The sequence below is a fragment of the Carcharodon carcharias genome, chromosome 12 (assembly GCF_017639515.1).
Source record: "Carcharodon carcharias isolate sCarCar2 chromosome 12, sCarCar2.pri, whole genome shotgun sequence".
Classification (NCBI taxonomy): Eukaryota; Metazoa; Chordata; class Chondrichthyes; order Lamniformes; family Lamnidae; genus Carcharodon; species Carcharodon carcharias.
Genome location: NC_054478.1, coordinates 118,671,712 through 118,683,773, shown reverse-complemented (window position 1 = coordinate 118,683,773; position 12,062 = coordinate 118,671,712). Strand labels below are relative to the sequence as shown.

The 12,062-nt window shown below is 45.8% G+C and overlaps 1 protein-coding gene across 5 annotated transcripts in view; it reads right to left on the bottom strand.

Moving 5' to 3' along the window:
* Nucleotides 1-12,062, bottom strand: part of iqca1 (IQ motif containing with AAA domain 1) — a 259,787-nt gene that overhangs the window by 97,323 nt on the left and 150,402 nt on the right. For all 5 annotated transcript variants that reach the window (XM_041200968.1, XM_041200969.1, XM_041200967.1 and 2 more), the window contains one exon: nucleotides 7,080-7,187. In XM_041200968.1, the coding sequence (XP_041056902.1) occupies nucleotides 7,080-7,187 (108 nt within the window). The remainder of the gene's footprint in view (nucleotides 1-7,079; nucleotides 7,188-12,062) is intronic.

Genomic DNA, 12,062 nt, shown 5'->3' with positions numbered 1-12,062 from the left:
ACTTAAATACCAATGCACTGTCTGACTGCCTGTTATGACCATTCTGAGATGTCTGTAATGTTTCTTGATTGTACTGAAGCACCTCAGAGTGCCACATGATCAATGTGGAAAACTTGAATATTATTGCACTTTTTGTGATGGCCATTTTGAAATGATTTGTAGTGTTCTTTCAGATATTTTATAAATAAAGTATATTTTTGCAAACAAAAAATTTGGATAACGCTGCTTGCAAAGCTTTCAATTTTATCTCTCTCATCATGCTGGGCGCCAAGGTGGTTGAGGTACTGAATGTTCATGAAACCTCCTCTTATTAGCTGCCAGGTTGTCAATTACCATTCTCTATTAGAAGTAGTAGAGTTGGAGGGCTATTCTCTGACTTGTTGGTTGTGGATAAATTGCTGCTTTTAATGATTAGCATGCAGATAGCCCTTTATAGTAGGTTCAATAGGTTCAACTAGTACTACTTTTGGGATGACTTGAACATTCCTGATTGAATTACTGTTGTTAGCTCATCTTACGGGTGATTGTAGATTGAAGGATAGGATGTGAAGGTACACAAGTCTGTTGCTGTTAGTGGCCTGACTACTGTATCGCAAGAACCTCAACCAACTTGAAACTAGCAAAGATGAAACCGCGTCAGGCAAGTATGGAGCAACTTCAAGCTGGTAAATTAACTCAGCCTAATCGTAACCTTTCCCTTGCATCACTCTCACTGGAACTTCTAGGGACGATGTTCACTATAATAACATGCTAGCTGTGTTTCAGACTTTAGTACCTTAGCATTATGGAGCACAAGAATCCATTCGGCTCATACTCTTTGAAAGAGCTATGCAATTAGGCCTAATCCCCTGTGCTTTCCCAATGTTTCCTGAAAATATTTTCTTTTCAAGTTTCTATCCAACTCCCTTTTAAAAGCTAGCATTGAAACTGCTTCCATGACCTTTTTAAGCAGTGCAATTCTGTGGTGGGACACGTGCAGGACAGGTTAAATGTCAAGTGGGCAGTGTGGCGTGAAGAAGTCCTACAAAGCAGCCTGTTGTGCAAAGAAGTGAACGAAGGGAAACCAGGTGCTGGTATTAACCTAGCAGCAGGTGGTGGACTCGCCATGCAAGGAGCATGATAAGCAAACCCTGACATGTTTGCCTGTAGAGGGGGGAGAATTCTCTCATTCAAAGGCACTCAATGCCTGATCGAGAGACACAGCGTCAGGAAGGAGAATTATCCCCTGCCTTTGCTGCCAAGGCCCCTCACCCTGCAATTGCCCCCCATCCCTTCTGCCATCACCCTCTGGCCTGGGATCTAGCGATGCTCCTGGGCTTCAGGTGGTGTCGTACCAGCAGCAGCCACTGCTTCTTTGGTGGCACTGCTCTTCAACAGAATTGTCGGCTCCTGATTCGCCAGCAGCTCTCGGCAGGCGGGGCACCAGCCCCTGGGGTCCTTGACCCTGGGGGAAGGTTGCCCCTGGCCTGTGAAGTGCCTGATTGGCACATGATGCAGCAAGCCTTCTGGAAAGAGGTAATGCAGGGCTCTTACCGGCTCTCTCACTGGCTACCAAGACTCCATTTGGCTCCAGAAGATTCTGCCCATTGACTCACCAGGTATGATTGGGCACAGCTAGGATGAGGAATAGGATAGTGCAGATACCAGCTCCCTGCAGGGTGAGGTCACACACTATGTTCTGCTACAGACGACTCAGGCTGATGGGGTGGAGAACAGAAAAAGGCAGATGGGCATGCACATAGAAATGCTTGGTGTATTGGCTGTCCTGCCAGAAAGCCTGCTGTCACTACCATGGAGCTTGAAGGGGGCTTTTTTTATTTGTTCATGTGATGTGGCCTTCGCTCTTGAGGCCAGTATTTATTACCCATCCCTAACTGTCCTAGTTCAGACTAGTTAAGAGTCAACCATTTTGCTGTGGGTCTGGAGTCACATGTAGGCCAGACCAGGTAAGGACAGCAGATTTCCTTCCCTAAAGGGGATTAGTGAACCAGATGGGTTTTTGCAACAATGGTCATCATTAGACTTTTAATTCCAGATTTTTATTGAACCCAGGTCCCTGGATTACTAGTCCAGCAACAATACCACTACGTCATTGCCTCCCCTTACTTGGCGCAGAGCTTTGTGCAGCTCCATGAGAACACCTGCAGCAATGATGGAGCATCTAACGACTGTTCTGTCATCTTCCTCTTTAGCACGAGCAGAAGGCAACCAACGCCTGAAGATGTGAAATCCACAGCAGGCTCAGATTCATCCCATCATGGATATGGGTACCAGTTCGAAGGGGCTTGCTAGGTCTCACAGTAGTCCAGCAATCTATGCTCCATCAGATTACTAGGACAATAGAGGCACCATCCTGAAGGTGTGGCACTAGCTCTGTGCAGCATGAGCATACTGTCTTTTTCTGGATTACAGCATTCAACCTCCCACCGCTGCTACTCTACCAGTACCCTTGTTGTGGCCTATCAGACAGCCAGCCCAAACTGTTGCAGCCCATCTGAATTGGTGGAGTATGAAGCTGGATCTTCAAGTGCCAAAGCTGCAGGAGGTGGTCCTGCAAAGCCATCTGCAGTCTCACCTGGCATGTTGCAGCAATTGGAGTAGCATTGCATAGCAGCACAAACCAGGCAATTTGCTGCATTTAATTGACTATCTAAAATTGTAAAGGATTATTGTTAAGTGTAAGATAAATAAAAAGCATTTAAGAACCAATGAAGAATGAAGTTTAGTAATTGACACACTGGAAGTATTTGGACCGCAGCAAAAAGTACTCACATCCCTAAAGGGAGAGAGATTCTTGTCAACTGATGGAGAGAGTAAATACAAATAGAATTTTCTTACATAAATAAATCATATCAATGTCCAGATCATAACAACTCACCGTGTAATAAAAAAATCTAATCACCTCTGCCTAATTCATTTGATAATTATTTTAAAATATGTGTCCTCTAGTTACCAGCCCTCCTTCCAGTAAAAAAAAACCTTCTCACCATCTATTCCATAAGAGCCCTTCAATTTTTGACCATTTTTCCATGGAAAGATTCAGGAATGAGTTATACTGAATCAACTGCACTTAAATTGGGGTTCAAGAACATTCTCTGAGGCAGGCATCGGCTTGAGGTGGAAAGAAATATCCAGTCCATTTTAAAAGGTTAGAGTGGTGGCAATAATAATTGTAAATCAGTAATCCACAGTAATTCAGAAACCCAAAGTAATGCTCTGGGTACCTGGGTTTGAATCCCACCACAGCTGATGGTGAAATTTGAGTTCAAAAAAAAAATTGGAATTAAAGCTCTAATGATGACTATAAAACCATTGTCGATGGTTGTAAAAACCCATCTTCCTTAGGGAAGGGAATCCTTACTTGGTCTGGCCTATGTGTGATTCCAGATCTACAGCAATGTGGATGACTCTTAACTGCCCTCTGAAACGGCCTAACAAGCCACTCTCACCACCACCTTCTCAAGGGCAATTAGGGATGGGCAATAAATGCTGGCCTAGCAAGCGACATCCACGTCCCATGAACTAATAAAAAAAGCTGTGCAGAAGGAACGGAAAAACTCATAAGTGAGCATTCGACCCTCCGTTAGGCACAAGGCAGCATTTTTTTGTATATTGCAGGCAGCATTATAGAAGAAATTTAAAGAGGTCTGGAAGTACTATCCTGTTTATTTGCATCTATCGTGTAGAATAAAGCCATTACTTGATTTGACTTTGAGCTCACCTCAGCAGAATATTCATCAGTTCTGCCTACTGGGCAATTATAGAAGTGCTCCAGAGGGCAGATACAAAAGGCAAAATATTCAGTTCAATCACAAGTGATAAGTTACAATTAGATATTGAGCATTACAAGCGAAGCCTGAGCATAAGAAACACAGAGCCTTCTTTGAGCTCGAGAGTTAATGTCCCAGATAGACGATCACCATCTCGAGGCATGTTCTGTCCCACCCATCAGAGTTGGTGGCACAGAGGTATGCAGTTGGGAGGGAGTTTCCCTGGAAGTCCTTGACGTGGACTCCGGACACGATGAAGCTTCATGGCATCAGGTCAAAAATGGACAAGGAAGCCTCCTGCTGATTACCACCTGCCGCGCCTCCTTAGCTGATCAATCAGTACTCCTCCAAGGTGAACACCAATTGAAAGAAGCACTGGGGGCAGCAACAGCAGAATATACTCTGGCTAGGGGACTTCGATGTCCATCACCAAGAGTGGCTTGGTGTCACAACTACTGACTAAGCTGCTCGAGTCCTAAAGGGCATAGCTACTAGACTGGGTTGCAGCAGGGGGTGTGGGAACCAACAAGAGGGAAAAACATACATGACTTCATCCTCACCAACCTGCCTGCCGCAGATGCATTTGTCCATGACAGTATCGATAGGAGTGACCACCACAGATGAAGTCCGGTCTTCACATTGAGGATACCCTCCACTGTGCTGGATGCCACTACCACCATGCTAGATGGAATAGATTTCGAAAAAATCTAGCAACTCAAAACTGGGCAGCCATGAGGCACTGTGGGCCTTCAGCAGCAGCAGAATTGTATTCAGCCACAATCTGTAACCTCATGGTCTGGCATATCCCCCACTCTACCATAACCATCAAGCCAGGTGATCACCTCTGGGTTCAATGAAGATTGCAGGATAGCATGTCAGGAGCAGCACCAGACATAACTAAAAATAAGCTGTCAACATTTTGAAGCTACAACACAGGAGTATTAGCATGCTAATGGAATCAGCAAGAGATAGAGAGAGCTAAGTGACCCCTCAACCAATGGATTGATCTAAGCTCTGAAGTCCTGCTAGTCTTGAATGGTGGGGTGGACAACTAAACTAATAACAGGAGGAGAAGGCTCCACAAATAACCCCATCCCCAATGATGGGGGAGCCCAGCACATCAGTGCAAATGACAAGACTGAAGCATTTGCAACCATCTTCGGCCAGAAGTGCCGGAAGGGTGATCCATCTCAGCCTCCTCCTGAGGTCCCCAACATCACAGATGCCAGTCTTCAGCCAATCTGATTCACTCCACGTGATATCAAGAAATGGCTGAAGGAACTGGATACTACAAATGCCATGGGCCCTGACAACATTCCAACAATAGTACCGAAGAATTGTGCTCCAGTTGCAACCTTAGTCAAGCCGTTCCAATACAGCTACAACACTGACATCAATCCAACAATGTGGAAAATTGTCTAATTATGTACTATTCATAAAAATCCAAACAAATTCAACCCAGCCTATTACCGCCCCATTAGTCTACTCTCAATTATCACTAAGTGATGGAAGGTGCTATCAGGTGGCACATATTCAGTAATAACCTGTTCACTGATGCTCAGATTGGGATCCGCCAGGGCCACTCAGCTCCTAACCTAAATACAACCGTGGTCCAAACATGGACAAAGAAGCTGAACCCCAGAGGTGAGGTGAGGGTGACTTCCCTTGATATCAAGGCAGCATTTGACTGAGTATGGCTTCAAGGAGCCCTAGCAAAACTGGAGTTAATAGGAATCGGGGGAAACTCTCCACTGGTTGGAGTCACACCTAGCACAAAGGAAGATGGTTGTGGTGGCTGCAGGTCAATCATCTCCGTCCGAGAATATTGCTGCAGGAGCTCCTCAGAGTAGTGTCCTTGGCCCAACCACCTTCAGCTGTTTCTTCAATGAGCTCCACTCCATCATAAGGCCGGAAGTGCTCATTGCTCAGCACCATTCACGACTCCTCAGATACGGAAGCAGTTCATGTCCAGCAAGACCTGGATAATATTTGGGCTCAACCTGGGAAGTGGCAAGTAACATTTGTGCCACACAAGTGCCAGGCAATGACCATCTCCAACAAGAGAGAATCTAACCATCTCACCTTGATATTCAATGGCATTACCATTGCTGAATATCCTATTATCAACATCGTGGGGGGCACCATTGATCAGCAACTGAACTAGACCAGCCATCTAAATATTGTGGCTACAAGAGTCGGTCAAAGACTGAGGATTCTGTGGCAAGTAACTCACCTCCTGCCTCCCCAAAGCCTGTCCGCAAGATGCAATTAGGAGTGTGATGGAATGCTTTCCACTTGCCTGGATAACTGCAGCTCCAACAACAATCAAGAAGCTCAACACCACCCAGGACAAAGTATTAAATGGATCCATGCCAGTTGATGAAGTTACAACCAAGACAAGGCAGCTTTCTTTGCTGGAGAGCGTTTATTGACTTAGTTCGCAGTCAACACTACTCCCCACTCAGTTATCCAGTGTCCCAGTTATCCCCAGTTATACTCTTTTAGGTAAACCAAATAAACTAAATTAACTAATCAATGACAAAGTAAAAGGCAGACCCTTAGAGGGATATTGCAAAAAGAAAAACAAAATCTAGAAGGAAACTTAAAAAAATTAAATTAAAATGTGATTAAACGGGTTAATAAAGCTCCCCAGCCCCAGCAGTGCACACGATCATGTCAGCAGATACCGCGTGCTCCTTCTCCAAGGACACCCAGCCACGAATGTAGCTGTCGGGCCTGATGACCCACTCAAGCCTCAAGCACCCACAACCTGGACTTGTTGATGGCTAACTTGACCAGGCCCAGGAACAGGTTCACGAGGAGGTCCTCCCCCACGGCCCCCCCCATATCTGCACCAGGTGCCCAAAGATCAGGAGAGAGGTACTGATGTGCAAGAATTTAAATTCCACCAGCTGCAATGGTGGGATTTGAACCCATGTACCCACAGCGTCAGCCTGGTTCTCTGGATTACTAGCCCAGTGACCTTACCACTTAGAAGGACAAGGGCAGCAGGTGCAAGAGAACATTGCCAACTGCAAGTTCCCCTTTATGTCATGCACCATTCTGATTTGGAACTATATTGCTGCTCCTTCACTGTCGCTGGGTCAAAATCCTGGAACTCCCTTCCTAACAGCACTATGGGTGTTCCTACAACACATGGACTGCAATAGTTCAAAAAGGCAGCTCACCACCATCTTCTCAATGGCAATTAGGAATGGGCAATAAATGCTGGCCTGGCCAGCGATGCCCACATCCCATCAACAAATAAAAAGAGAAGTTTAAGGCAAAATCCAACATTTGCAACCATACCTCCATATTAGCTTTTTCCTTCTTCTTCTTTTTCTTCTTCTCGTTTTTGCCCTTTTTCTCTTTCTTTGCCTTTTTCCTATCTTCTTGGGCTGCAAGTTCTTGGAGTACCTGAGGAGAGCATATAAGCTATTGGCAAACTTGGCACTGGCAAATTTTTCAAAATGAAAAGCTTGTCTTTTAAAAAGTTAGAGACTGTGCAGAAGAAAAGAAAAAAAACTCAAAAGTGAACATTCTGTCCTCCATTAGGCATAATGCAGCAATTTGGAGGTATGAAGGCATGTTAATTAGTTGTGTATTGTTAGGCAAAAACCTCCATTCAATGACAATGTCATGAATTTGTCTTGCCAATTGCTACTATATCATGGGTTTGTCTTGCCTATTCAGGTATATCCCAAAAGATATTGTTACAAATATGAAGTTTATAACATTGTTATGTTTTGGGACTTCCTCAATTCCAGGAAAACTGGAGGAATGAAAGGGGGCCCAGGGTGACATACTGGGAAGAAGATAATGTCACATCTATTTTAGCGATGTTACTTTCCACAACAGTGCTTCTGAATTGTCTTCCTTTTTCGTCAACCTAGGATTGGCCCCCAACTGTGGTTGACAACTTCAACCATGTCCGACCCATTTCCCATGCTTCTGCTCTTAATCATTTCCCTCCCTCCCAATAGGGTTCCTCTAGTTTTCACTTCCCCCCACCTCAGCCTTCTCATTCAAAGTATCATCCTCCAACATGATGCCACCACCACACACATCTTCCCCTCCCCTTCCCTGCCAGCATTCCAAAAGGACTGTTCCCCTGCAACACCTTGCTCCACTCTTCAATCACCTCCTTTCATTCCTTCATCCCCTTCTCTTTGGCATTTTCCCAAGCAATTGCAGGAGGTGTAACATCTGTCCTTATACCTCCTTTCTTCTCACCGTCCAAGGCCCAAACTCTCCTTTCAGGTGAAGCACCGATTTACTTGTACTTCTTTCAATTTAGTACTGTGTTCGCTGCTCATAATGCAGTCTCCTCTGGTTCTGTCATTCGATAAGATCATGGCTGATCTATTTGTGTTTCGATCTAACCCCAATAACCTTCAATTCCATTACCTAACAAGAATCTATCTACCTCTGCCCTAAAAATATTCAGTAACTCCGCCTCCTCCACCTTCTGAGAGTTCCAAAGTCGCAAAACCTCTGGAGAGAAATAAATTTCTCCTCATCTCTGTCCTATAAGGGCGATCCCTAATTTAAAAACAGTGACCCCGTTTCTGGACTCACCCACAATCTTTTCCAGGTTCACCTTGTCAAGACCATTCAGGACCTTATATACCTCAATCAAGTCACCCCCACTCTTCTATACTTGAGTGGAAACAAGCCCAGCTTATCTAACCTATCCTCACAACACAACCCGCTCATTCCAGGCATCAATCTAGTAAACCTCCTCTGGACTACCTCCAAAGCATTTACATCCTTCCTTAAATAAGGAGACCAAAACCACACACGGTATTTGATATGCAGTCTCACCAATGCCCTGTATAACAGAAGCATAACATCCTTTATGTTCATTTCCTCTCGTAATAAAGGATAGCATTCCATTAGCCTTCTTGATTACTTGCTGTACCTGCATACTAACTTTTTGTGACTAATGCACAAGAACACCTACATCCCTCTGCACCTCGGAATTCTGCAGCGTTTTCCGTTTAAGTAATACTGCCAAAGTGAACAACTCCACATTTTCCCACATTATACTCCATCTGCCAAATTTTTGCCCACTCGCTCAACTTATTTATATCTGTCTGCAAACTCCTTTTGTCTTCATTACAACATACTTCCCTACTTACCTTTGTGTCGTCTGTAAATTTAGCTACAAGACCTTCGTTCCCCTCATTAAAATCATTCATTTAAATTGTAAAATGTTGAGGCCCCAGCACAGACCCCTATGGGACTCCACTCATCACATCCTGCCAATCAGACAAAGACCCATTTATGTATACTCTGTTTTCTGCCAACCAGCCAATCTTCCATCCAGGCTAACATGTTAGCCCCGACATTATGAGGTTTTATTTTCCACAATAACCTTTGATGTGGCACCTTATCAAATGCTTTCTGGAAATCCAAGTACAGTATGTTTACAGGCTCCCCTCTATCCACTGCACGTTATTCCTTCAAAGAACTCGAAGAAGTTGGTTAAACATGACTTCCCTTTCACAAAACAATGCTGACTCTTCCTGATTACCATGAGCTTCTCTAAGTGCTCAGCTATAACCTCCTTAATGATCAATTCTAACACCTTTCCTATGACAAACATCAAGCTAACTGGCCTACAGTCTCCTGTTTGCTGCCTCCCTCCCTCCTTCAACAGAGGGGTTTTACTTGCTACTTTCCAGTCTGATGGAATCTTTCCAGAATCTAAGGAATTTTGGAAAATTAACACCAATGCATCTACTGCCTCATTAGCCACACATTTTAAAGCCCTAGGATGAAGTCCATCTGGACCCAGAGCTTTGTCAGCCTGCAACTCAATCAGTTTGCTCAGGACTGCTTCCCAAGTGATTGTAATTTCACTAAGTTCCTCTCTCCCCTCCAACTCCTGATTTGGAACAATGACTGGAATGTTTTATTGTATGCTCTATAGTGAAAATAGAAGCAAAATATTTGTTTATTTCATCCGCCATTTCCTTATTATCTACTACTAACTCTCTATTCTCACTCTCTAGAGGGCCAACACTCACCTTATCTACTTTTTTTCTTGTTTTAATTCCTGTGAAAACTCTTGCTAAAGGTTTTCACATTTATAGCGAGTCCGGAAGGCTGTAAAGTGCCTAGTCGGAAGATGAGGTGCTGTTCCTCCAGTTTGCGTTGGGCTTCACTGGAACAATGCAGCAGGCCAAGGACAGACATGTGGGCAAGAGAGCAGGGTGGAGTGTTAAAATGGCAAGCGACAGGGAGGTTTGGGTCATTCTTGCGGACAGACCGCAGGTGTTCTGCAAAGCGGTCGCCCAGTTTACGTTTGGTCTCTCCAATGTAGAGGAGACCGCATTGGGAGCAACGAATACAGTAGACTAAGTTGGGGGAAATGCAAGTGAAATGCTGCTTCACTTGAAAGGAGTGTTTGGGCCCTTGGAGGGTGAGGAGAGAAAAAGTGAAGGGGCAGGTGTTACATCTTTTACGTGGGCATGGGGAGGTGCCATAGGTGGGGGTTGAGGAGTAGGGGGTGATGGAGGAGTGGACCAGTGTGTCCCGGAAGGAACGATCCCTATGAATGCCGACAGGGGGGTGAAGGGAAGACGTGTTTGGTGGTGGCATCAACCTGGAGTTGGCGGAAATGGCGGAGGATGATCCTTTGAATGCGGAGGCTGGTGGGGTGATAAGTGAGGACAAGGGGGACCCTATCATGTTTCTGGGAGGGAGGAGAAGGCGTGCGGGCGGATGCGCGGGAGATGGGCCGGACACGGTTGAGGGCCCTGTCAACGACTGTGGGTGGAAAACCTCGGTTAAGGAAGGAGGAGGACATGTCAGAGGAACTGTTTTTGAAGGTAGCATTATCGGAACAGATGCGACGTAGGTGAAGTAACTGAGAGAATGGGATGGAGTCCTTACAGGAATCAGGGTGTGAGAAGCTGTAGTCGAGGTAGCTGTGGGAGTCAGTAGGCTTGTAATGGATATTGGTGGACAGTCTATCACCAGAGATTGAGACAGAGAGGTCAAGGAAGGGAAGGGAAGTGTCAGAGATGGACCACGTGAAAATGATGGAGGGGTGGAGATTGGAAGCAAAATTAATAAATTTTTCCAAGTCCCGACGAGAGCATGAAGCAGCACCGAAGTATTCATCGATGTACCGGAGAAAGAGTTGTGGAAGGGGGCCGGAGTAGGACTGGAACAAGGAATGTTCCACATACCCCATATAGAGACAAGCATAGCTGGGGCCCATGCGGGTACCCATAGCCACACCTTTTATTTGGAGGAAGTGAGAGGAGTTGAAGGAGAAATTATTCAGTGTGAGAACAAGTTCAGCCAGACGGAGGAGAGTAGTGGTGGATGGGGATTGTTCGGGCCTCTGTTCGAGGAAGAAGCTAAGGGCCCTCAGACCATCCTGGTGGGGGATGGAGGTGTAGAGGGATTGGACATCCATGGTGAAGAGGAAGCGATTGGGGACATGGAACTGGAAATTGTTGATGTGACGTAAGGTGTCAGAGGAATCACGGATGTAGGTGGGAAGGGACTGGACAAGGGGAGAGAGAAGGGAGTCAAGATAACGAGAAATGAGTTCCGTGGGGCAGGAGCAAGCTGACACGATTGGTCTACCAGGACAGTCCTGTTTGTGGATTATGGGTAGGAGGTAGAAGCGGGCCATCCGAGGTTGAGCAACTATCAGGTTGGAAGCTGTGGGAGGAAGATCCCCAGAGGAGATGAGGTCATGGACAGTCCTGGAAACAATGGCTTGATGTTCAGTAGTGGGGTCATGGTCCAGGGAGAGGTAGGAGGAAGTGTCTGTGAGTTGACGCTCAGCCTCCGCAAGGTAGAGGTCAGTGCGCCAGACAACAACAGCACCACCCTTGTCAGCGGGTTTGATGACAATGTCAGGGTTGGACCTGAGAGAACGGAGTGAAGTAAGTTCAGAGAGAGAGAGATTAGAATGGGTGAGAGGAGCAGAGAAATTGAGACGACTAATGTCGCGCTGACAGTTCTCAATGAAAAGATCAAGAGAAGGTAAGAATCCAGAGGGAGGGGTCCAGGTGGAGGGAGAATATTGGAGGTGGGTAAAAGGATCCGTTGAACGGGGAGAGGACTCCTGCCCAAAGAAGTGAGCCCGGAGACGAAGATGGTGGAAGAAGCGTTCAGCATCGTGCCGAGCCCGGAATTCATTGAGATGAGGGCGTAAGGGTATGAAACTAAGTCCTTTGCTAAGTACTGAACATTCAGCGTCGGAGAGGGGAAGGTCAGGGGGTATAGTGAATACACGGCTGGGGCTGGGATTGGAAAACGGGGTGG